Source organism: Nyctereutes procyonoides, unplaced genomic scaffold (genome assembly GCF_905146905.1).
Source record: "Nyctereutes procyonoides isolate TBG_1078 unplaced genomic scaffold, NYPRO_anot_genome, whole genome shotgun sequence".
NCBI classification, from domain to species: Eukaryota; Metazoa; Chordata; class Mammalia; order Carnivora; family Canidae; genus Nyctereutes; species Nyctereutes procyonoides.
The window spans coordinates 889,731-916,621 of record NW_026575160.1 but is presented as its reverse complement, the minus strand read 5'-3'; the positions used below and the strand labels follow the sequence as shown (position 1 = coordinate 916,621).

The following is a 26,891-nucleotide window of genomic DNA, read 5'->3' as shown; positions in this document are numbered from 1 at the left end:
GCTCAATGCAGGAAGCCCGACATGGGACTCAATCCTGGGACTCCAGGATCAGGCCCTGAGCCGAAGCAGAGCTTAAACTGCTGAGCCACCCAGGCATCTGGACACAAGATTTTTAAAACTATAATTAAAACATTAGTTGTAAACTTGCAAAACATGGAGTAAATATTGATTGAAATAAAAGCTTAAAACAAGTTTTTAAGTTCAGTTCAAGCAAAAAGTTTTGAGTTCAAAACCAAAACCTTCTTTGTGATTGGACAATTCTTTTAAAAACTGTGCCACATTTGGAAAATAAGTCACTCAATGTGTGAGTGAATATACAGGAAGAGTCAGAAAGTCGAGTGGGGCACTGGGCTGAACACTGAGGAACAGATAGGCTTGAGGATTAAAGAAATGGTCAAATAATTTTCACAGGAAAAGGGAACACAATGAGCAAAGCATGGATAATGGAAAGGGCTATTTCCAAGAATGGCCAACATCTCAATCTGGCTGGGACAGAGGTGAAGGGAAATGACAAGAAAAAAGAGTGTGGATTTAGGGATGGCCAAAATATGTAAGGTTGTCAATACCAGAAGCAAGGAAATGGGCTTTCTTCAGTAAACAAGTTAGGGAGTAATAGTAACAGAGATTTCAAGTATGAGATAGATTCCAGAGATATTACAGACGTAAAACAGAATTTGACAACAGAATGGAAGCCAAATGGATGAAGAAAAATAAATCAAAGATGATGCAAAAGTGGAATTCAGGAAAGAACTGAAAGGACTTGAGAGCTCTGAGCTAAAGGACTTTCAATATCTACATTGATTTGTTTTTGTCAAGGGAATTTCGAAAGTTAAGACCAAGATACTTGCCTGATACAAATTTTATTTTTCATGCTAAAATGTTTACAAATTTTATTTTGTCAAACACAATTACAAGAGCAACAGTTACAAGTAATTAAAAAAATAGCATTTGGGAGCACTTCTATTCCTTTTACTAATATAAGCATGTTTTGTTACATGAACAGCAACAATAATTACAATTATAGAACTGCTCAACTTGGAAATTCAGCGTGTTATGATGGAGGCTAACACATAATATTAGCAAAGAGTAAGTGCCCAAACATAGTCTTTCATTCTATATTATGCTTTATTCCACAAGTAGAATCATGGATTAGAATCTATCCAGTAATGCCATCATTCAAGTATCTGACCGATCAGGTCAAGTCAGCAAGCATTTTAAATTATTTTCCAAAAATCTTACTTAATATAGTTCTATAAGGAAATATAAGACAGAACACAAGGCATAGCTTGCTGGTATTTTATGCCTAAAACAAACCATTACATAACAAAATTATGCATATTTTGCAACTTGGCATTTGTTCCATCTTACACAATTAAAAGATGAATATACTTACAGCACTTTAGAATCACCCGACCACAGCTGATACATTATCTCCCAGACTTCTAGTTTCTAAAATTCTGGGGGAAGTGGGACAGTTTGAACAATAATAGTCTACATGGTAGTAATATTACCTCTTGGCCATTGGCCCAATACTAACCCTTTTTGTTTTTTAGTATACAAAATATGCTGAAAACATTTCTCTTAAACACATTTCAATTAATGTAATTAAACAGAAGGCAACAATTTCCTTCTAGAAGAGCTATTTAGCTATGAAAAACTTGCCATATATTTGTTAAATTAATTTATGGAATAGTTTTAGGGTCAATACAGATATTTAATTTAGACTGTGCTAAACTTGTGTAAAAAGAACTATAAACATAATTATACTAGTTTTTTTTAATGGAAATTAGCATTTTTAATTTATTCCTATAGTAATTTTATAAATATATCACTTGCTTTTATCCAAAGTAAGGATAAATTTCAAAAATCCACTGTGAAATTTACATTCTCACTAAGCACAAAAATACACAAATGTTGGTTCTAATCAGAAATTTCAGCTAAGTGAAAATTTTTACTTTGAAATAAGATCTGGGATATAGAATAAAATTTTTGATTGAAGCACGTCACAAATATATTGTTTTCATGTAAAAATAAATGTTTTTAAAGAAATAATGTTCAAGTCTTTTAACCCCATCTTCTCAAACACATATATTTTCCTTAAAATAAACGTTTCAGATAAACATCTCATTTAAAATCTGATTTTATGAAAAAGAGAAATAAAATTTAATTATTCTTAGATGTATTTGAGTCATGTAGTTGCTGCTTCCAGATATTATGACCTAAAAATCATGACACAATGGTAAGTAACCTTTGATTTGCAACCTAATAACTTGAAATTCAATTCACACTGCTCACCAAAGAAGTCTGATGTATATTTGTAAATTTAAAATTTTCTTTAAAAAAAATCCTGTATAACAGATAAATATGAATTTAAAAATTTTAAAATTCATTGAGAAACAATTTTTATCATACCAAAGATCTACAAAATAATAAAGTATACTAATAGTATTTTTGAAAATACTAGCAAAACCCTCAAAATCTTATATATTAAGTGCAATAATCAATACATTTTTACAAATAAAACATTCTCAAAGGCTGGAAAGAAGATATGCTAATTTTAAGAGCAATGATGTTTTTGAGTCAATCGGACATGTTTTGAAACTCAAATCTGCAACTTCCAACCTTATGTATATTTCTTAACTTCTCTAGAACTCAATCTCCTCAGATATAAAATGAGAGGCATTGTCAGTATCAACCTTAGTGGGCTCTTCTGAGTAATAATCAGATAATGCACATAAGAGATTACTACAGTATATGACACAGTAAATAACTAATAAATGTTGTTATATTGAGCAGTGACTTACTTTGGGGGTCAAGCACGTAACAAAACTATTTTCCAAAATGAAATATAATCATTATATAAAGAATTAAGCAAGTTTTAAAAAATTGCGGATATAACCTACATCAAAACATTCAGAATTATATTGCAGTAATGATATTTTTTGTGTTTTGGCAATCATTTTCCTTCTAACACTGCACTATATCACTTCCAAACTACAATTTAGAAGATCTAAATTGAATTTTGTTTTGTCATGAACTCTTAAGAGAAAGTAATTACCTCACTGGCTTAAAAAAGAAAAAAAAAGGCACGAAAAACTGCTCACAAATAAAACCAATCATTTACATGTCATATACTATATTAAAGACTGGTCATTTAGCAATTTCAAGCAATTTATTCGGTATTTAATATTTTCACAGTTCTTATTTCTAATCTCAAATACATTAATCTCTATTATTTATAAATAGCCTACTCTGACAACGTATCAGTCATATATTTATTGGAATGATCAAGGAGTATAAATTCTAACAGAAAAAAATCAGCTATAGTTTATGCTATACCAAAATATTGTACAAGTGCTCATTTTTCATTTAGAATTATTTCAGGTACGGTACTAACTTTAAAAGTACCCAAATCTTAGTCCATCAATATTATTTTGATTGTCACTATTAACTAAGTAAATGTTTTCTCTGAGTTTTTTCATACTAACCTGAGTAACAGGGCTTCCTAATGGACTCTATTTTAAATGACAGAGCACCCACAAAGGAGACAGAAAAACTAGATCTGGGCCCAATATGACTATTTATTAAGTAAGTAATCTTCTTCAAGTCCCATAACTTCTCTATGCATCTCCTTCCTCTTCTAAAAGATGAGGATCCTGCCATCCTTTGACTCACAGGACCAGGGAAATTATATAAGAAAATTATGTAAGAAAAACATTATGAAAGAGCTCTAGAAGACCATAGTATCAGATATAATATCAACACACAGAGACTTGTTATAATATTGCATTTGGTTAGAACGACCAGTCTATTAAAAGTGTAATTCAAGAAAAAAATTATTCTTGAGTATCAGGAAAAAAATTTAACATCTTTACCATATCCTTTGAATAAGACCCAAGAGCAGTTAAAAAAAAAAAATCAAAAACACACAATATCTACCCTACCATTATGCAAGAAAAAAATTCACTGAACAATGCTCATTCATTCTTCCGGGTTTTTTTTGTTTTGTTTTGTTTTGTTTTTTAATGGCTATAATTTTGTTTCACCTGAATGTGTTTTTGTAATTTTATTAACTTACAGCCTACTCTGTTCCAGGCTTATTCTGGCAAGTTACTTAAACCTCTCTGAAAGCAGTAACAGGTGATCCTCTTTTCCTCTACTGTTGATTTGCACTTATTTTAAATTCTAGGTTTTTCTACCTTATACTTCATGGAATGTAGGTATAATAAAGAATTTTTAATTAAAAAAATGAAGACAAAAAAATGAAGACAAAATATTTAAAACTAAGCCACTAAATGTTCCCTCATTTTCCTATCTCTTCAGCGACACTATGCATGCACTCTAAAAGGATATCAGAACCACAAATCAATAGAAAATTCCATTTAATTTACACTACATACGTTTTCCAAGGTTAAAAGATACAGAGCAGAAAAATAAATCAGGATTGATTTTTGAAGGAGGCATATCTGAAGGATGATTTTGAAAAAAATGGTGATTTTGAAGTACATAGGACTCAAGGACAAGAGAACAGAATATGATTAAAAAGTTTTTCAAACATTTTATGATTTTCCACAGTGTCACTGAAATACTATTATCTCTAGGTAGACAGGTGACCAGTCAGGTATACAGAAAGACTTGGAAGCCCTAACAGATGGTTGTTAATTAAAGGTTACAGAATTAGAAATTTTGAGGCAAAAGAGGATCTAAATAATACTCATGTAAAGATGTCAAAAGACAGGGAAAATGAAATGCAAGGGATTTGAAAAATACAAATAGAATCAATATATTAGAGGTGTGTAGTTTCAAGGAGAATGGGAGTAGTCAAAAAACACAGCAGAAGAAAAACACATTAAGACTGGATTTGACAGTGAGTCTGTAACAAATGTGATGGGGTGACTTTTAACAGTGAAGATGGATGAGTTCACAATGGATTAAGGTAAGACAAGCAGTTAAAAAAAAGAGTTTGCGCATTCCACCCATTCAAACTGTTCACTCAGGAAAAGGTGGAGAAAATATGAAAGCTAAGGAGAGACCTGAGTGTTTCAAGGCAGAAAGGAGGCTTCATTCACTCTAAATAGTTAAACAAAGCTTGTGTGTTATAGCTGGAGTCCGACTGATACTAGGTATATTTCAGATATAAGTTAGGCACTTTTTTTTTTGGGGGGGGGGGGGACCTGACTTCTGTCACTAGGGACCAGAAAGAAATTCATCTCAAGCCACGTATTTTATTTTATTTTATTTTTTTGGTATCACAGTCGGCCCCTACCCTCAGTGGTATGTATTTACAAGGTAATCAGAACCTGGTAAGTGAAAAGGCAAGAAGCCCGAATGGAAAATGGTATTGAAGATATAAAACAACGAACTGAAAAAGTAATTTATACTTGAAAACAATTTTTAATAAAATCCAAACAAAAATTTGAAAATTTTAAAATGTAACCACTAGAGTCATGATATCCATGTGAAGTGCAAAGTGATTAATTTTTTAAAAGGATAATACAGCTCTTAATTTTGATATAGCCACCATCGCTTAATGACAAAATTTCTTGGATAATTTCTACCAAAGACATAATTTCCTCTTTAAAACAGGTATAAAATGGATGACATGGGTGACTTACATACCTAATAGTTGTGAAAAGTATCTCCACAACTTCTTAGTATGCAAAGCAATATTAAAAAAAAAGTGGAGAATCAAAATACTTTATTTCAAAACTATTTTATGCCTGATCCCATATGTAATTGGAACCATATTCACATTCTGTAAGTTTCTGAATTTCATTTTCCTGTTTATTTTTATGAGCGACTTACTTTGTTGAAACTGTACTTTGATATTTATTAAAGCTGTATAAAAGCCATGCAAAGTTTATTTACAATATTGTACATTAACTATGTTTGAAGACTACACAAAAATTTCACAAAACTTACTTTACATGGAAAGACATGTGAAACGGGGCTTTAAAAAATTTTTAGGTACAGAACTTTGCAAAGATTATTTTGGTTTCTAGTGTTATGCAAGTACTAGCTTGAAATAAGACTGTCAAAAATGTGCAAATGAGTAGATTTTCAACAAATGAAAAACTACAAATGTTTAGCTAAAAGCTAAAAAATATCCTGAAATACTACTATGTAGCAATGGGAATTTGTAAAACAGAAAAAAAGTTATTTTTTAAAAGTCTTTCATGAATAACAGGTTCTCGGTAATATTCTATAAAAACATCCAGAAATAAAGTTTCTCCAATTATGTTCATCATCAAAATTAGGTTTCCAGTAGTCACTGAAGCTGTGATTTATAGATAATTATTTGTTGTCCTACCTGGGAAGTCTCAATGTCCCCATTAGGGGAGGAGGGGGAAGAAAATCAGCAAATTTAGATTCAAGTAAAAGATCCTGGTACAGATATGAACACAGAGTAGAGTTGCAATAATGTACAAGTCCACACACTTTTAACTGTACCCCTAAAATGGAAGTGTAAACTTTAGGTTTGTTCAATTGAAGATCTTCTATCAGGAAGTAAGTACCTCATCCTTCCGAGTTCAAAAAAATATCAATAGGGATTTCTTCTCCAGTGGCATCTCTTTCGGTTTTTACTGTTGTGGCTGAAGTACATTTAGATACTCAGATTGCCCCAACTGATAAGTTGTGTTCCTTCCACAGTCAACATACTGGTACCTCTCCTGGGATATCTGTTCAGAGTGTCCGAAGTATGTTGTTGTCACAGTAACTCTAAAAAAGAAAACAACGAAAAAAAAATATATATATAAAAACGTTTTCTAAACTGAGAATACTTCTATATATCAAAATTTTCTTCAGAGACTGATTAATGATAATTTTGTGGATGTGGACCTCTTGGGGACTATTTCCCTAACAGAAAACATAAATGCTGGTTTAGCAAGCCTTACTCAAATAATTATACAAAGCAAAATATGTTTCCAGAACACTTATCATGAAATAAAAATACATTCATTTCACTCTTAAAAATAATTATAGAAGTGGCTGGGTGGCTCAGTTGGTTAAGCATCCAACTTTTGGTTTTGGCTCAGGTTATGATCTCATGGTCATGGGATTGAGCACTCCAAGCAGAGTCTGCAGAGCAGCAGAGTCTGCTTCAGATTATTTTTCCCTCCTGCTCTATTTCTCAAATAAATAAATAAAATCTTAAAAAAAATCATATAGTTCTCTTATCACAGGAAAAGGATTATTTAGATGTCAGCTAATGACCCAAACACCAAACCTATAACCTACAATTTTTTAATGGCTTTGAATAATACCCATCTTTCAAACGAGTAACAGTATTTCTCATTACTTTTAAGGATTATTTACTACAGGCAGTCCTCCTCTCTGTCCCAACCCCCTCCCCATTTTCCAGCATTCTTGCAAGGTCCAGATTCACTGCTTAGTGGTCATGTCATCCTTCATTTCTTCCTTGAGCTCCTCTTTTCATCATTTGTAAAGTGGAATATTTACTCACCTCATAGAACTTTTATAGGGCTCAAAATTCAATTGAACTGATATTTGTAAAGGCGTTACATATGCTATAAGCCAATGTTATACATCTTAATCTAACAAAGAAATACCTAAAAAAAAACTCATACTTACTGCATCATGAGTACTATGTTATGCACTTTGATGGATATCAGTGTACAGAAATCACTGTTAAAAAGAAAAAAGATGTGAATAAATGCAGGCTATATTATAAATTTAAAATCATTTAATTATGATTCCTCCTGTGTTACAACTAATAGAGATACTATAAAGAAGATATAAGTGGAGTGCCTGGGTGGCTCAGCTGGTTAAGCATCTGACTTGATTTCAGCTCAGGTCATTAACTCAGGGTCCTGGGATCCAGCCCACCATCGGGCTCCCTGCCAGAGGGGAGTCTGCTTCTCCTTCTCCCCCATCTTCTCCCTTCCCACCTTGAGTGCTCTCTCTCTTTCTAAAATAAACAAATAAATCTTAAAAAAAAAAAAAAAAAGATAAAAGCATTTATTGACTCAAAACTTTCTATAGCTCAAATAATGGTAAGTATCTTCATGACTTTTTATTCTAAAAACAGACATGCTTTCCTACTATAGAACTTGTAGAGCTGTTTAACCCAGGCTACAAATCATTGCTACTTTTTACTCACTTTTTGAAATTTTAGTAGTCTATTACTTAGAAATTCTATGTAAGCCTGATATAAAGGTGATAAAAATTTCTTTTTTTAAAAAAAAAAAAAGATTTTATTTACTTATGAGAGACACAGAGAGAGGCAGACTCAGGAGAAGCAGGCTCTATGCAAGGAGCCCGATATTGGACTGGATTCCGGGACTCCGGGATCACGCCCTCAGCTGAAGGCAGATGCTTAACCACTGAGCCACCCAAGTGTCCCTTATCCCTTTTTTTTTTTTTTAACTCAGTAAGAGTCAATAATCAGTTAGATTCAACTGAAAAGCCTGAGAACTTCAAACCAATAATAGAGTATTATAAATTACTAGTATTTTTTTTAGTTCTCTTACACTAAAAAGTCAACAAATACTAAAATGTGTAAGAATATCTTAATTCTGAAAAATAAGTAAAAAACAAATATTAAGTATATAGGTACATAATGTACATAAATATTATGTACGTTGATAAGGGCAAAGAGAACAATCAGAGGCCAATAGGATTATTCCAAATGTGGTTTCCATGTCCATATACTTTATTCTTCATACTTTATAATTTAATGAGAAAATGATTAAAAGTTAAAACTTACTACATATAACTCATTTCCTCTGCTATGATAGTAGGTACTGTATAATCAATCTGAAAAGCAAAAAATGAAAATAAGCCAACTGTAAAGAGGATCAAAGAGTCAAGTATTGCAGACACATTTCATACATAATCTCAAGCTTTAGAAATTTCTCCCTTTGCAAAGTTGATTCTAAGACTTTCTCTTATACATGGACGGGACACATGTCAAGGTCGGGTTTTTAAGGAAATCTCCCCACCTCCCCTTGACTCAAGTTAATATGATAGACAAAGTCAAGATTCATTTAACTCCTCCAAAGTATTTCATGATGGAAGCTTACTTGTTTCATATCCAGGGGGCCAATATTGGTTATGTTGTTTAAGCGTGCCTTTCCAATAACTGTTTTTGAAAATTGAACTTGTGCAGTGATGTTTTCAACTTCAACAGAATAGTAGTTATTGTTTGTTATATTTAGTGTGTTCTGCAAAAGAAAGATAAAAAATGTATAAACATAACAAATATGTACTCAGAATTAATTTTAGGGGTACTGGGGTGGCTCAGTGGCTGAGTGTCTGCCTTTGGCTCAGGTTATGATCCTGGGGTCCTGGGATGGAGGATGGAGCCCGGCATCAGGCTCCCCACAGAGATCCTGCTTCTCCCTCTGCTAGGTCTTGGCCTCTCTCTCTGTCTCCCATGAATAAATTAAAAATAAATAAATTTTTTAAATGACCTCAAAAAAATAAAGACTTCAGCTGTGGCCATGCTTCAGTTATTAGGAGGAAGAAAAGTACTGCCAAAAATATCAAAGGACATTAAAGGAACTGCTTATTTGGTTTTATGGTGAGTACTATGTATATTATATGCTGATAATAAACACAATAAAAAGTCCAAAAAGTGTATTGTACAGGAATATAGAAAAATGAATGTTAGAAAATCTATTTGTAGTCTTAGCAAAAATTCTATTAAAAAATTTTTTAAGTTTCACCTAAGTTTTTGATAAATGTTAATATATAAATATCTTCACAGTCAATATTAATAAGCTACTTCCTAGTCTACTAAACACAAAGATGACCATTTAAAATGTTAAATAATACTTTAAATGAATTTTGTTTAAAAGAAATTGGATTTTAACTTCTGAGTAGAGATTCGTACTGGGTCACTTTGAGGAAGAAATGCGATACATTCAAAGTCTGTTGCAAAAAAAATGGAGCTATATATTTCTATGCTTAATAGCTGGGGCAACTTCTGCAATTCTAATTCATAATGATTATCTTAAATTATTTTAGAAAATGACCAATGAAGAAAAAATGTTAAATCAAGAGACAAAAAATAATAAATAAAACATCCAGAATAGTCATCACGAAAGGATATCAACAGAAACTAAATGATAAATATTTGTAAGGCAGATTGTAATGGTTATCATCTAAACAAAAGGTCCTTATAAACCGAAAAAGAGGGCAGCCCGGGTGGCTCAGCGGTTCAGCGCCGCCTTCAGCCTAGGGCCTGATCCTGGAGACCCGGGATCGAGTCTCACATCGGGCTCCCTGCATGGAGCCTGCTTCTCCCTCTGCCTGTCTCTCTCTCAGTGGCTCTCATGAATAAATAAATAAAATCTTTAAAAAAAAATCAAAACAAAACAAAACAAAACAACAAAACCTTAAAAGGAAAAAAGAGCAAAGCATGAGTAAACAAATCAAAAGAGTACAAATATAAATGGCCAAGAAACACTTAAAAATTCTCAAATTCATTTATGGTTGAGGAAAAGCTGATTTTAGTACAGAATATTGCTTTAGATACATTACACTAGTAAAACTTGTAGAAAGCAACAAATTCTATTCCTGACAGGGATATAAGCAAAAGGGTCTATTTTTACATTCCTGGAAAACATGTGAAGCCTTGCAACCATTCAAATAAGGAAACTAGCAATACCCACTAAAATAAAAATAATGTATATCCTGTGATCTATCAATCCTACTTTTGAGCATTTATTCTAAAGAAATAAAAACATTAGGATGTTAATGACAGTAACATCCTAAACAAACAAACAAAAAAAACTGAAAACAAAGTGAATGCCCATTCACAAAAATGACCGAATAGCATTAAATCATTACATGGAATATTATGTGGCCCACTGGAAAGAAGATATTAACTCTAAACCAGAAAATTAGGAGAGATTTCTACAAAGTATTAACAGGTGAGAAAACCAACATGTATAAAATATGTACAAAATATTATTCTTTGAAAATAAGTATTAAACTAAAAAAAAGCTAAATGTGAGCTTATAAATTAATATGAATATGGAAAAAGGTAGAACAATGCCATATGGAGTAAATGGAAAGAAACAACAGTCTCAGTAAACAAGGATTAAAAAAAAGAACATGGTAGGGGCACCTAAGTGGTTCAGTCAATTAATTGTCTGCCTTGGGCTCAGCTCATGATCCTGGAGTTCTGAGATGGAGCCCCACTAGCTTGCTTTTGGGCTCCCTGCTCAGCAGAGAGTCTGCTCTTCTCATTCTCTCTACCTCTCCCTCTCCCACCACCGCTGGTTTGCTAGCTTTCTCTCTCAATAAAGTCTTAAAAAAAAAAAAAAGAATATGCTAGCAATCAGTGATTTTGTGACCTCATTTATGCACTAATTTATAGTTATAGAGAATTTTTAAATCCCATAAAATAGTAGAAATAACCTTTATCTAAATATATAGTTTCATCTACTTAGCTCTTATTACCCATGTCAATTTAATTTCTAAACACTACAGGGAAGGGTTGTTAATTTGAAGTCAATAGACTTTCTGATACACGCCAAAGGGATTCAGAAGAATCTTGGAATCCTTGGCACATGCAAAATAATGCTGGTATGTTTCTTTCTCTGAAGTGTCCATAGCTTTCAGTAGAATAGTGAAGGGATCAATGATGCAAAACAGGTTGAGAACAAAACTACAAGAATTAGAAAAAGATGTACTGAAGATTTTTTTTAAAGATTTTATTTATTCATGAGACATAGAGAGAGAGGCAGAGACATAGGCAGAGGGAGAAACAGGCTCCATGCAAGGAGCCTGACATGGGACTTGATCCCAGGACCCCGGGATCATGCCCTGAGCTGAAGGCAGACAGACGCTCAACCACTGAGACACCCAGGCGTCCCTAAAGTAGTTCCTCTAATGTACCGAAGATTAAAAAGATAACAAAAAACAACAGCCAAAAAAAAAAAAAAAAAAAAAAACCAAGACAGAAAGTTTAGTATTATCAGACATTTTGTTGCTGAGAGCAATGAGAATCCACTTAATCTGTAAGTCAAGAGATCACAGTCATAAACTTTTAAGTAGGGCAGCCTGGGTGGCTCAGCGGTTTACCACGGCCTTCAGCCCAAGGTGTGATCCTGGAGACCCTGGATCGAGTCCCACAACGGGCTCCCTGCATGGAGCCTGCTTCTCCCTCTGCCTGTGTCTCTGCCTCTTTCTCTCTCTCTCTTTCTCATGAATAAATAAAATCTTAAAATAAAATAAACTTTTAGGTAATGATGACTTATTATCAAAGATCTTAAATGATCTGTGATCTTTAGTTAGCAAATTTACACTTAGCAATCTATCCTATAGAAGTAACCTGAAATGGAAACAAAGTACAAAGATGTTTTCTGAATATTTATAATAGCAAAATTAAACATCTACTAAGAAATGGTTGAGTAAATTGTAATACATCCATATAAAAGACTACATGAAAGCACTTAATATGGGAAAATTTAGTGAGATTTCACTTAAGGTAAACTGTGCATGTGTATACACTTATACATGTGTGTATCCCTTATATACATTATGAAAATACCTGACTACATTTCTAAATGCAAATAAGTGTGCAAATATATACATGCATTATTAGCAAATATATGCATATATTTATAGTTAGATCTAGGTAGAAGTAAAAATATACATCACAGTATTTTTCAAATGTATTACAATGATTAATATGTTCATAAGCAGAAAGCCAAAAGTTATTAAAGCAGAGTAAGCAGTACTAATGTATATTCATTTTAAGAAACAAAAGCAGTATTATATAATCCACTTTTCAAAATACTGATAGAGAACCTATGGAAAACTCAACCTCATCTCACGGTAATCCAGTCAAGCTTAATGTTTATCTTATATAATAATGTTATTTCTTATTTAATGTTCATCTGTTCTAAGTGTTAGCATCCCAAAAAGTGGGAATTCTTGAATATTTACTGAAAATAAAGTATATTTACATCTAAATATATTTATATTTAGAATGGAACATCATAGGACTTTTTAATCTTTTATTATGAATTTATAATATTTGATACTAAAACAAGTTTCAGAGGCTGGCCAAAAGAAAAATCTGGCCACTGCCTTAAACACTGTACAAAAAGAAAAATACAATTCTCATTCCAGATGACTGTTAAAGTGAGAAAATATGGGACGCCTGGGTGGCTCAGCTGTTGAGCATCTGCCTTTGGCTCAGGTCGTGATCCTGGAGTCCGGGGACCAAGTCCCACACTGGAATCCCTGAATGGAGCCTGCTTTTCCCTCTGCCTATGTCTGCCTCCCACTCTCTGTGTCTCTCATGAATAAATCAATAAAATCTTAAAAAATAAATAGAGTGAGAAAATAGTCAACAATTATTCACCAGTCATATGAAATGATTTATAATTAGCATTATGTTGTTTTATGCACATTTTTTTCCATTGATGCAGTTGTTTTTTTAAGCCCGTAGATTAACAACTTTTGGTGGTAAGTAATGAGGGTAAATGGACCCAGGAGAGTTCTTTTTCTCCTGTAATTAATGAGCAATTCCATTTTAACATACCATTCCCCTATACTCCTGTCCCTCCAAACCTCTCTCCTCACAACTACAACCAGATGTATCTCTATTTCTACCTCAAGTATATGAACCACCCCTGCAAGGAAAACCAACTAGAGTCCAATATTGCTCTTCCCAACAAACCACTGCCATACAGATGCACCCTTGTGGCATGACCAATACACATTTTCCTTTTTAATTATTTAGTGGTTTGCAAACCATGCTTCTTTTCAAACAAATGTTAACAGGTAAATAGGCAGACCTTCTCTGAGGTTTTGTTTGTTTGTTGCTTTCAGGAGTAGGGAGGCTGTAGAGTACTGAAACACCACTGTCCAGGAAAATACTGTGGATATTTTCCCACTCACTAATTTATAAGAGAAATCAAACAGTCATCTATACTTTATCTTTCAAGACCATAAAGGAATAGTCTGGTAAAATGACAAAAGACAAAAAAAAAAAAAAAAACCTGTACTTCACCAAATACAAGGAAAAGAAAATGGTATATTTATAACATTTATAGAATCAATTATTTTAACACTTTGCTAGAAGCTAGTTGAAGTCAAATGTTGAAAAGTGAACAAACTGTTTTAATATTTTTTTGCCCAAGATTGTTTATTTTACCATCTTAAAGGCAACTTCAAATGCTTAAATGATTCTGTATACACAATTGCCAGTACTATTTGCCATTTTCAGCAGAACCAGAAATGATAAAGATCAATAGCAGACACACAGAAGCAAACTGACCAGTGCCACATTTAATATTCTCTAAAGGGACAAAGGCATACTTAATATCATAAAGGAATATAGTAAAATATTTAACGTAAATTTGTACTTACTGTGATATTTAAATATACTGTACGCTTTTGAACATCATAACTGACGTATGCTGATTTTACGCCAATGTATTTCACGTCAATAGAGCGAGGGAAAAGGAAAAATACAGCCAATCCAGAAAGGAGCAGACAAACAAACACAGAAGCCATCACATACAGCTTTCTGAAAAGAAAAATGGAGTATTGAAATACATGTGCATCAAAAAGTACATAATAAAAACATTTAGAGAAGATATTTTCAACTTGAATTTTCCCGATTATACTTGCAGTAGATGTACAATTTTACCAACTTTTTGTATTATAAAAATATTTAGTAGGATTGGGTTTGGTCTATTAAGTGTTAAAATATCCTCCTTAAAAGACATATGTACCTTTTTGGAGACTGGGATTTCAGGGCTATTGTAGGTAGAATATTTACTACAGTAATTCCTAAACCAGGCTATACACTATAATTAATTAAGCTGAGGAACTTTATATAAAAAAAAATAGACTTCAAGACTCCCTTCTGAATTCACTAAAGCAGAATTTTCACATGTGGGTTTTGCCATTATATAATTCCCTAAAGTGACGGCTCATCAGAACCTGTGAAATCCTTAAAAACATAATGACATAACCACATGCCTCATCAATCTCTCCAAGTCGCACTAACACTTTGAATCTCTCATTCCAAAGTATTTATGTACTCCAGTTTTTAAAATACTGTTGACATTAATCAACTCTGCTTTGATGATGTTGTTAAGCTGTTTTTTGAAAATCAGGAAAGGGGTAATATTATGCAGATATAAGACAAGAAAAAAATAAACTTTCTATGCCTTTGCTATTTTTCAAATTCCCCTTGAAATCTAGCTCTTCTTTTTCTCGCTCTTTATTTCCAATCTCTAGGGATCCGCCTCCATCCTCAAGTTTACCCTCCAAACTAGGGTTTCAAAATACAATTTTCCTGATTTCTCCAACAAATAACTCCACAGCAGCACCTTTGTTTCTTTCTATGTCTTGCATGTCACTTTATGTCATTTATTGGTCTGTTTCTATAAGTGAACTCTCCTCATTATGGGCCACATCTTTCATCTTCTTTCCATGCTTGGTAATTTTTAATTGGATGCCGACTCATGTATTTTGCCATGTTGAGTGTTGAATATTTTAGTATTCCTGCATATATTCTTGAGTTTTGTATGGGGTACAGTGGAGTTTCTTGAAAACAATTTGAACCTTTTAAGGTCTGCTCTTGGGTTTTGTTAAGCATGAGCATTACAGCTTTTAATCTACTACTGTTTTTTCTGTTACTGCGGAAATAATCCTGAGTACTCTACACAATTCCCTATGAATTATGAAATTTTCCATAGTGATTGGTGGAAACTATCCCTAGCCCTATGTGGGCTCTGAGGATTGTTCCCTCTGTCCTGTTTTGCGTGTTTCTTCCTTCAGTCTCAGATACTTTCCTTATACACATACACTGATCAGTACTCAGCTAAACACTCAAGGAATACCCAGTGTGGCTCTCTACTGTCTAGTACTATGTCCTATTAAGTCTGGTCTTGGCCTCCTAGATTCCCATTACCATTTATCTCCTCAGTTTAGGGGCACTGCTAAACTCTGTCTGGGCTCTTTCCATTGTGCTGTGGTCTGATATTTTTCCCTAGACATTAAGGTGATACAATTGTAGGACTTCCCTTATTTGTTTTTCCTTTCTCAAATACCACTGTCCTGTACTGACTGATGCCTATTGTCCAAAAATATGGTTTCATTTATCTGTCTGGTTTTTTAGTTGTTTTATACAGAAAAATAAGTCTAGTGCCTATAAGGATTCCATCTTGGTTAGAAGTAAAAAATCAAATTTATTTGATTTTGTATTTGTAGCCCTTTGTTTTTATGCAAAGAATCTTGTTCCCTAATGGCATTAGTACATAACTATCTGCTTTATGTATTAGTTTCAAAATGATACTAACATTACTTCTAATAATGTAGTTATTGAGTGCAGTTTAAACTTTTGTTTTTAGTTGTCTTTGTCATTTAGAACATGTCTTACTAGACATTGACAGTCAAAATGAAATACTGTCAAGTCACTTAAAAGTGATTCTTTCAGGGGTGCCTAGGTGGCGTCTGCCTTTGGCTCAGGTCATGATCCCATGGTCCTGGGATCAATTCCCTCATTGGGCTCCTTGCTCAGTGGGGAGCCTGCTTCTTCCACTGCCTGATGCTCCCCATGCTTGTGCACAGTCTCTCTCTGACAAATAAATAAAATCTTTAAAAAAAAGTGATTCTTTGATCTGTGGTTATGCCACCAACTGGAATTCAGTTAGAATCATTTGTTTCAGTTTTTAGGAATTTTTCTTTTTCCTTCTGATTTCAACTTTTAAGTTCTTTTTTTTTTTTTTTAAAATGTATTTCTAAAGTCCAAACAATATAAATACATATTCATACAGAGAGCTCACTTGCTTACCTGTTCCCCCTTCCTAGTTCCCTCCCAAACTCTCAGAGTAATTGTTTTATAAGCCTTTGGTTTATCCTTCCACTGTTTCTCTCTCCTTCTCTGTATGCATGTGTTTATTCAGAAAAAAAGGTACTCTGGATATCAACAGTAGTACAATATAGAGTTCTCCCTCATTTCATCATCGTATAGATGTAGCATAACTTATTCTACTAGAACCTCATCACTGGCCATTTACATTATTTCTAGTCTTTTGCTATTACAAACATTGGCACAGTGGATAACTTTCACAAAAGCCACTGACTATATCTGACAATTATCCTTAGAAAAAAAATTTCAAAGTAGAATTCCTTAGCCAAAGGGTCAATGTATATGTAATTTTCCGAGATAATGCCAAATCCCCCTTTACTAACAAGGTATGTGTGTGCTCATTTCACACAGTACTGCCGACAAAACACTGTCAAAATTTGGAGTTCTGGCTAATCTGGTAGATAAGAAGTGGTATTTCAATGTTGTTTTAATCTGTTTTTCTCTTATAAGACTGAACATCTTTTCCCATGTTTAAAAGACATCTGTATTTCTTTCTTGTGGACTAGTCATTCATAATATCTGTGATAATGTACAGACATCACTCCCAGCTTGCCATTTATATTCTGGCTTTAATTAAGGTTTTTGTTTTCATCTTATAAAAGTTAATCTATGCTTTGTAAGATGAATTCCATCTTTTCTTTCCTCACTGGATTTTGAATCATATGCAGAAAAGGTTTTTCATCCTAAGATTTAGAGGAATTAAGCCTAATTTCTTGAATATTCATAACCATCTACTATAGACTTTTAAAAATCCCTGGTTCATTTTCCTTCCATAGATATTTATTTATTTTCAAAGGTTTTATTTATTTGAGAGAGAGACCACAAGCTGGGGAGAGGGACAGAGGGAGAAGCAGACTCCTTGTTGACCAGGGAGCCCGATGCAGAACTCGACCCCAGGACCCTGAGGCATGCTCTGAGCTGAAGGCAGACACTAAACTACCTGAGTCACCCAGGCACCCCTTTATGAATGTTTAAATATTCTGCTCTACTGGTTACTTGTTTGGAGCACTGCAGTCAAGAAGAAGCATGCTAATCTGATTTTCTGTCCCATATAAATTAATTAATCCTTTTGCCTGGTTTTATTGAGTTTTTTTTTCTTTCTTTTTTTAACCTTCAAAGTCCAGTCATTTCACTAGGATGGGTAGAATATTTTGAAGTTCATGTCTTGTTTTACTTTAGAGAAGTGTTCTTGAACTGGATGTTTAGTATTTGTTCAGTTTGATTCCTTTGATTTTTCTTCAGAGGCTTCAATAACATGTGTGTTCAATCTTCTTTGTGTTCTATACCATTTTATCTTACTCTTCATTAACTGTGTTTTCATTTCCTCCTTTGTAACTTCTACTTCCTTTGCCATACTTTACAATTTGCACTTGTGTTCTACCAGTTTTCATTTCCTTGGTTTCATTTCTGAAATTAATTTTTTCTAATTCAAGGTTCATAGTCTTTCCATGTCCTCATGTTGTTTAGTCATCTCATTTATGAGCTTTTCTATTTACAACTCCTGCAATTCTTTCATAGCTTCCATAGTTTTCTTAATTTCTTTTAGAATAATTTACAATATTAAGTTCCAGTTTTCATGTCTCCTGATATGCTTCTACTATCGGTCAGCATTTTATTTCAGTTCATTTTTTTTTTTTTAAGATTTTATTTATTCACGAGAGAGAGAGACAGAGACACAACACAGGCAGAGGGAGAAGCAGGCTCCATGCAGGAAGCCTGATGTGGGACTCGATTCCGGGTCTCCAGGATCATGCCCTGGGCCGAAAGCAGACGCTCAACCACTGAGCCACCCAGGGATCCCCACTTTTTTTTAACTGTCTTTGTATGATGCTTCATTGCAATACTTTTTTGTTGCTTATGTTTAAAGGACATGTTTTTGTACCTTTAACAGAAACTTGCATTTTAGATGATGAAGATGGGCCAGGGTGGCCTTCCTAGCTTCACTGCTCAAAACTCCTTCTATTGGAATACAAAGTTGTTCTTTTTTTTTTTTTTTAAAGATGTATAAACACTTCTATAATTCTGAGATTCTCTCTTTACTTTTTGAAACTTTTCTTTTTTCCCTATTCTTTCTTTGAACAAAATGGATTCAATCCCTAGCAGGCTTTTCCTTAGGATATGTCTGTCCTTTTGAAAGAGTTTTTGGTGAGTTTTCCCAAGGTCTTTGAGAGATCAAAGTAGTCTAGTTCCTTCTGATCTTCTTAAGGCCCGTTAGTGGATCTCTGTAGCCTTTTCTACACTCTTTTCCAAGGTATATAACACCAAGAGTCCTCCCATTTTGACAGGTTATCCAGAAGCATTTGCTGGAAGTGCTCTGTGTGGTATCCTCTTCTTTTGGGAATTATGTATCAGAACATTTGCTTTGTATATCAGGGTTCTCAGGACCTTCAGCAATTCTTTGTTCCCTTCACAAATTCTACACAGCTACTAACATGCTTTGATCCTTGCTCCATTTTTATTCTGGGATGAGGAGAAGAACCTTAACACCCATTTTTTGATGAAAATGTTTCTGTGTTTCCTACTGCTATTCTAGGTTTGTCTGTTTTAGTAAATAGATCTGAGAAGATTCAGACACTAAGCTGCTTTGAAGACGTTACCCCAAATCAGAAATCCTTTTTTTAATGACATGAAGCATCTGATGGCATAATTTAACAACCTGATAGCATTTTTCATTTTGATACTGTTAGAGTAATTATATGTAATTTGAAAAGCAAAAAATACTAAAAAATTTTGCTATTTTTTTTTTATCACTTACGTCCTTCTTGGCCTTAATCTCTGATCACTATATGGAATCAATGCCACCAGCTGGTTTTCTTGCCCTAAAAGTAAAAGGTTTAGAAATTTATTAACATAACATACAGTGGCTTTCTACCAAAATCTGGGTCTCATCTTCTCTCTCTGGTAAACTGCTCTCAAAATTTTCAAAACTTATCTAGTAGACACAGAGTTCCAAACAGATAACATATTTTTCATAGCTTGGATGTCTAGCTATGACTACAAATAATACAAAGAATGAGAAAGAGTAATCTGTTTACTGAAAGTCCCAGCTTTCAGTAGATCTGAATTTACCAAGACTTCTTTCAACTATTTTCCATGTAGATTCTGATTTGGTTATCTGGATAAGAACAGAAGAAATATTGCTACCTTAATGCCCTAAAATTCTCTAGAGGTTACTATACTATGCCCCTTGAAAACCAAAACTGACATATAACAAGTCTCATGCTTTAAGAGTGCATACAAAATGAGGCTTCCACAACTCATACAGGCCACACACTATCTACGGTAACTCAATTTAAAATCCATCTTTTATTTCTTAGGTTGGGCTATATCCATATACTTAAATGCATAAATAGATCTTTAAAAAACAATTTTTCAATCTTATCAGAAACGTGGCTCTTTGTACTAACTCTTAAACCACTATAATCAAATTATTTTAAGCTTCCTATAATGCTTCCATTATTCCTCCATGCCCCTTCTACAACTCTCCCCTCATGTACGCAACTACCTCCCCACACCCACAGGTAAATATATGTTATATATATATTTTTTTCTCTCTGTATGTACATGTATCCTGTCTTGTTTGGGGGTATTCATTTGGCTAAACTACAATCCTGCTTAAAAGAAATCTTTTTCTTTCTTTTTTTAATTTATTTATTCACAGAGACACAGCTAGAGAGAGAGGCAGAGACACAGGCAGAGGGAGAAGCAGGCACCATGCAGGGAGCCTGATGTGGGACTCGATCCCGGGTCTCCAGGATCACGCCCCTGGCTGCAGGCAGCGCCAAACCGCTGTGCCACCGGGGCTGCCCTGAAAGAAATCTTTTAGCTAATATGCTGATATCCATATAGCTAAATGTGGATAGAGAAAAATATGCAACTCTGCTCACTGGCCTTGTTTAGATCACTAATCTCGAGTGGCCTTTAATGATGTCAACCATCATACAATACTCCCTAGTTCACACTCTCAACTTGCCTCTCCAAAATCACAATTCTGTAATTTCACCTCTTGCTTCAAGTTGCCAATAGCTCCTTCCATATCCTCACTCTTAGCCCATGATGTGGTAAACAAGAAAGAACTTTCACAAGCTCCCACTACCACATCCACCCACCTATTTCTGTATCTATGTACTACCTTTTCTCCTATTACAAAGAGTAAACTGTAGGTGCTCCTCTGTAAGAGCAGTCACTTAAACTTGTGCCCTACATCTAATAATTCTCCCATCTCCTGCATTATCCATTATTTTTCCTCATCAAACATATTATTCACTCCATCTTTAAAAAAAAATTCCCTCTCCTGGCCTCATAGCTCCCTCCAGCTACCACCACTCTTCTTCTTTATATATAAAGAATATATATATACTATATATATACTATTATACATACTATATATATACTATATATACTGTTATACACTATACTATATATACTATTATATATACTATATATATATTAAAACTCAAAAATTTTTTTTACTATATAACTTCACTCCTCCTGTGCTCTCTTGATCCCACTCTGTACATGCTATACATGCTTAAGCAACTTGCCAAGCTGTTCTTTTAAAGGTGTCCACTAGTCTGTATCTATATCATCAAATCCAATGGTTGGTTCTCAGTCCTTATATTATCTGATCTGTTGGTAGCATCTAACAGTTCCTTACTCTCTCTCTCTCTTTTTTTTAATTTTATTTATCTACTCATGAGAGACACAGGCCAAGACACAGGCAGAGGGAGAAGCAAGCCCCATGCAGGGAGCCCTATGCGGAACTCGATTCCGGGTCCCCAGGATCACGCCCTTGGCCAAAGGCAGGTGCCAAACCGCTGAGCCACTCCCCCCATCCCCTAGTCTCTCCTCCTTAGTACACTTCCTACATTTATTTCCAGGACACCAGACACACTAGAATTTCCTCCTTCTCCTTTGGCTGCTTTTTCATTGTCTTTGCTAAATCTTTCTCATATCACTGACTTTGAAATGTCACAGAGCCCTATGGTTCAGCACTACGGTGTCTTTTTAATTTACACTGATTGCTTGGTACTCTCATCCAACTCAGCTTTAAGTACCACCTATATTCTGATGACTATAGCAGAGGCCTTGTACTTGAATTCCAGGCACTTATTATAACTACCTACCTACTGAATATATCCACTTAGATGTCAAATATGCATCTCCAGAATTATATCTGTAAAATAGAGCTCCTGATCTCTCCCAGAACGTACACATACACTCAAATCTTTTCTCCATTCTAATAAAGAGCTAGCTACTTCCATTCTTCCAGCTGTTCAGACAATAATACTTTCCGGAGTCATCCTTGATTTCCTATCCACTTCCAGGCTACCAAAAAGCCTATTGGCTATACCTCAAAAACACATCCAGATTGCTAAAATAGTCCTTTTTTCTCTCCTCTGAGCCTGAGGCACTAATCCCTTCACTTAGAAAAATCCTTTCATTCTCCAACAGCTACTTATCCCTGCAAAGATAAAACCATCACATTCAAAAGGCCAACTCGCTCTATATATAAACTTCCCCAACCCAGGGTGTTAGTTAGAAACTGGTGTATATTCTATTGTCACGTTGTCCTTCCCTCATGGTTTCTCCAGGGTTCCCTATCAACTTCAACCAAGCACAAAACGAGATTAGCACAAAGTATTTTTATTATTTCCACTGTGGCCACTAAAATTTGTCTAGCCAACAAACAGCACATGAAGATTATTTATTCCCTTATGGATTTCCCTATGATATACCACAAACTGATTTTTCCCCCATATTGCCCATCTTCATTTACCATCCCTCTTCGTGTAGTTCCTCTTAATACTGACTAATTAGGGCATGACTGGCTTCTTACTATTCTTTAGTTCATGAATAAAAATATTAGGTCACCAAACTACTTAAAATTGTTCCTAATGCCCAACATGTGATTATGACCCCCTACTGATGCCAAATAGTTCTAAAATGTTTCAGTCAAGTGATAGTAGGTATCTGCTATTGCAGGTGGGAAAGAAAAAAATACTAGCGGTAGACGGGTGGTTTTCGTGACTTCTTTAGGAACCTTAACCTGTGTATTTTTTTCTAAATGTTTATGTTTGTTTCTCTGTGTCCCTTTAACTGAAGGCAACTGTTACATAGTTTTGACTTTAATCATAAAAGAGTTTTAAAACAAAGGATTGTGCTTAGATCTATGGATTTTATATTACTTGTGCGAAAGCCTGGAATTACTCTTTAAAGGAAAAACAACACAGCAACACATACCTCTAGGAATTCTTCCCGTTCCTTGACAAGTGGGGCAAGTGACACTATCTCTTCCTGTAAATTCCACATATGGAAACTGAGAGACATCTCCACCTCTCCCATCTTCATTATGGACTTCATTATTAACCAGTCCATTCCTCATACTTTCAGTTGATGTGACTCCATCATAAGCATCTTCTTTATTTGAATGCAAAGGCAACTGAGAAAAAGACTTTCCCATGTCTAAAAGAAGAAAAATCTTACAGTAAATTTTAGGGAAAAAAGTATTACTCAATACTGTGGGATTTTTATACAAATCTAATTAATATAGAGCAAACTGCAAGGGAATATTCAAATTATTTTTGATTAGAATTATATTTAATCAAAGTAATGTCTGAAACAAGGGAGCCAGGAGTCCAAAGTTTTCTTCCGACAAAAAATTATAAAATGATATATCAGACTTATGATGAGAAGTCTACACTTCCCTAAGGGTTCTCTGAAAAGAAAGGGGGCTTCACTTTTCTTAGAATAAATAAAACAAAAACATTCTATCTTTAAACCAATTAGTGCTAAATGCTAAAACTGGTTTAAGCAGATTATGATTACCTATTATATGTATAGCCAGGTAAATCTGAAAGACTACAACTACCTCCAGTTAGACCTCAGGCTATACTTTCTAATTCTGCTGTCTTCCCCATGCTGGCCTCACCGAACTAAATTCCTTTGTTTCACCACCACTCCTCTCTTTGCTTTTGGATTTTGTCAGTGGTGAGTGGTTGAACCTGGTGTGTTTGGGACTCCTGGAGCCAGGTTCTCTTGGGCCCCTAAACCCTGGTTATAAGTTCAAAGTAGTATTTTTTAGCCTTATAAAATTCATTCCCCTTTGTGATAAATAAAATCCACAATTCTTCTCATTCTCACATTTCTAGCCTTAACGTTTAAACATTTGCAACAAAAACTAAAAAAAAAACAATCATGCAGATTATTTTCATTCAACAGTTGGCAGTTAAAATTATGAAATTAATATTCCAAGATATTTAATATAATTCACCAATATAAAAAACAAAATTTAGATCATTAATTTCAAATTTTTAATGATAGCATCAAAAAATAACGGGTTAAATTTATATTTAATATAAATTTAAAACCAAGTAAGAATAAGTAGTAGTACTTATACATAGACCACACCTATACTAAAATAATCCTTGCATGTAGGTAATGCAATAGCACTGCAGTTGAGTAACACAATTTTAAGGATGAAGAGAAAAGTCATAATCCAATCTGCTGATATTCGGAGGGAAAATTAATAAAGAAGGAAAGCTTAATTTAAAAATAACATTTCTTCTTTCTAAATTTGATCATGTATCTTTTACCAGTTCCTAAACATAATTATAGACATTTATATGAAGAGATAAACATTTCTTTTAAAAATTCTCATTGATTTGAGTAAGGAAAACTCAGTAATTCAAGTCACACTATCATATGAAGAAAAGTTTTTTTTAATACTGGCATGCCATCTAAGTGTTGGTATCATTGAAACAGCGTATGTAGCAGGATAAAAAAATCATACAACTAGGAGACAAATTTAAAATTGCAGAATGAAGATGCTTACTTTCACAATTTTACCATTAAAAAGCAAACTACATACATTGTCCATATAAGTTCAAAAACATAAATGATTTTGTAATTTCCACAAATGCATTATTATCTTCTCTTGGTTTGTCTCAATGACATTAAATCCAAGCAAAAAAAAAACAAAAAACACAAATAAATAAATCCAAGCCAAACGAACCCTTGCCAATCACAAATAGTTGAGGGGTGAATTAACATCACTGTTCCCACACACTGACCTATGTGGAATATCAGCTGAACAGGGATGGGAGGCCTCAGTAGTGAGGTCTCAGGCATCCTGTTTGGGATCTCAGTGAACACGACCGGCGTGTAAGGTGCACCGCACCAGAATGCTTTGGTGGAGGGTGAGGGGAGACACAGAAGGCAAGATCAAGATCAAGTGGCTCTCAGCAAGGGCCTGTTTTCTATTCCTATCTGTTGTTTTGATGACTCGGCCTCGGACAGGTGTTTGTTTCAGCAAGGCTAGCTGACAGGCACCAGACTTTTGTCAGGTACTTCGTATCCCCGCCCCGCCCCGCCCCGCCCCCCCCCGCCCCCACCGGATTTTCCTCACAGGGAAGAAACATTTACCACTTTTATTCCCGGAGACTCGCCGGTGCGTTTATGAGGAGGTGCTATGCCCCCTTCACTTCCCTGTAATCCATGTTTTTCCTCACAATCTCCTGCTGAAAACCCAACATGGATCTAAGGCAGCATAAAGAGATTTAAAAAAAAAAAAAAAAGTAGAGCGCTCCATCCAATTTAAAAGGGTCATGATCTTCTGCGATAACGAAGTCAGCCGTCACCTTCCATAAGCTACGTAAACAAAACTCGGCACACAGACTACTCTGGAGAGGTTAAAGGGCAAGGCAACCGTGCAAGAAAACTCCACAACAGCAACACCAGGCCTCCTGACCGCGCAAGGTGTCAGGGCCTGGAATCCTCCCTGCGCTCCGGGGTTGGGCCAACGCCTGGGGCCCCCTGGGCAGGAGGCCGGGTCCGGGTAGGAGGTGACACAACACCGCCATCACCCAACCCTGAAAGCGCCTCTGTGGTGGCGGGCGGGCCCGGCTCCCCTGCGGCCTCTCCTCTCCCCCCCCCCACCCCTACCCCCACCCCCCGTGCGTCTCGACTCTTCCCAGGGCGCTGCTCTGCTCCGCTCCGCAAGAGGGACGGGCGGGGGGGGGGAGGGCTGCTCGTCCAGGGTCGCTCACCGTCACGCGGGGCGCTGCGCCGTCCGGAGCTGCTCCCGCGCGCAGAGGCCCGAGGACAGTGTCACGGGGTCGGCAGTCGCGACCGCTGGGGCTGGAGCGACAGGCCTGCAGGCGCCCGGCCGCCGCGGATTCGGGGCGGGGGAGGGGCGGCCAGAGGACGGCATCAGCTGAGGCCGGGGCTGCGGCAACCTGCGTCCGCGCCTGCGCAGAGCGCTTTCGTAGGTGTGCGACCCAGGCGCGTGCACCACGCATGCGCCCTGCTTACCCTTGGCCGCAGCCCGGAAGCGCAGCGGCGGCTCTAATTTGTTCACCTGCAGGTTCAGTTGCCTTGGTCTCCCAAGACTCAGAGGTAAAAAAAAAAAAAAAAAAAGTCAGTCAGTCGTCCTAGCCCTCGAAAATTTAAAAATAGTATTAACCTTTTTTTTTTTTCTTCCTGTCAGGCTTTTTCCTTTAGCAAAGGGAAAAAAAAAAATCCTATCTGCCTCAACCCTCAGCTGAACAGCTTTGCCGGTCGTCGCTGACGCTCGCGACGCTGGGAGTGGGATCAACTGGTGGGTAGACAGGCGTTGGGCAGCCGAAAAGTCACATCATTTAAAATTTAGAAGCTTTGACCTCGTAGAAGGAAGCTAAGTGCGGCAGGAGCCCTGTCTTTTGTTCCTGGTTGGTCTGGTGTTGCTGGTTTTTGCGCATAGGTCACCATCCTCCACCCCCTGGTCCCCTAGGTCGAAAGGTGAGTGACAGCGCTGTGAGAGCCCAGCCCGAACCCCGGAGCTGCAGCTCGTCGCCGGGCCTTGAGGCTAGTGACTCAAAGGCCGGGTTGTCTCGTTTGGAATAACAATACGGAATTGTTTTAAGGATTAAGTGAGATCCAGAAAATAACTGTCAAGCGCAGACTAGACTCCTGTTGCTTGCAGAGAAATTTTAACGTTTCATGAATGTTAGCTGCTGTTACCATCATGGTCACCGCATACATGGGA

At 35.6% G+C, this 26,891-nt stretch overlaps 2 protein-coding genes across 4 annotated transcripts; one reads left to right on the top strand and one right to left on the bottom strand.

Annotated features, from left to right (window-relative positions):
- Positions 1-101: 101 nt before the first annotated feature.
- On the bottom strand, positions 102-26,084 carry TMEM106B (transmembrane protein 106B). Of its 3 annotated transcripts, XM_055314774.1 has the most exons (10): positions 25,915-26,084; positions 25,292-25,405; positions 24,940-25,053; positions 23,111-23,332; positions 19,623-19,686; positions 14,353-14,512; positions 9,045-9,185; positions 8,729-8,778; positions 7,594-7,647; positions 102-6,720 (listed from the first exon to the last, which is right to left on the bottom strand). In XM_055314774.1, exons 3-10 carry the CDS (start codon positions 24,995-24,997, stop codon positions 6,582-6,584), a joined length of 888 nt encoding a protein of 295 aa, XP_055170749.1. In that variant the 5' UTR covers positions 24,998-25,053; positions 25,292-25,405; positions 25,915-26,084; the 3' UTR covers positions 102-6,581. The 3 variants fall into 3 exon arrangements, with proteins under 3 accessions (XP_055170749.1, XP_055170751.1, XP_055170750.1); XM_055314776.1 differs by lacking the exon at positions 24,940-25,053; XM_055314775.1 differs by lacking the exons at positions 24,940-25,053; positions 25,292-25,405 and having other exon boundaries at positions 25,915-26,082.
- Positions 25,338-26,891, top strand: LOC129502732 (serine/arginine repetitive matrix protein 3-like). Its single transcript, XM_055314501.1, has 4 exons — positions 25,338-25,356; positions 25,543-25,765; positions 25,843-26,263; positions 26,355-26,891. The coding sequence occupies exons 1-4, from the start codon at positions 25,338-25,340 to the stop codon at positions 26,433-26,435; spliced, it is 744 nt and encodes a 247-aa protein (XP_055170476.1). The 3' UTR covers positions 26,436-26,891.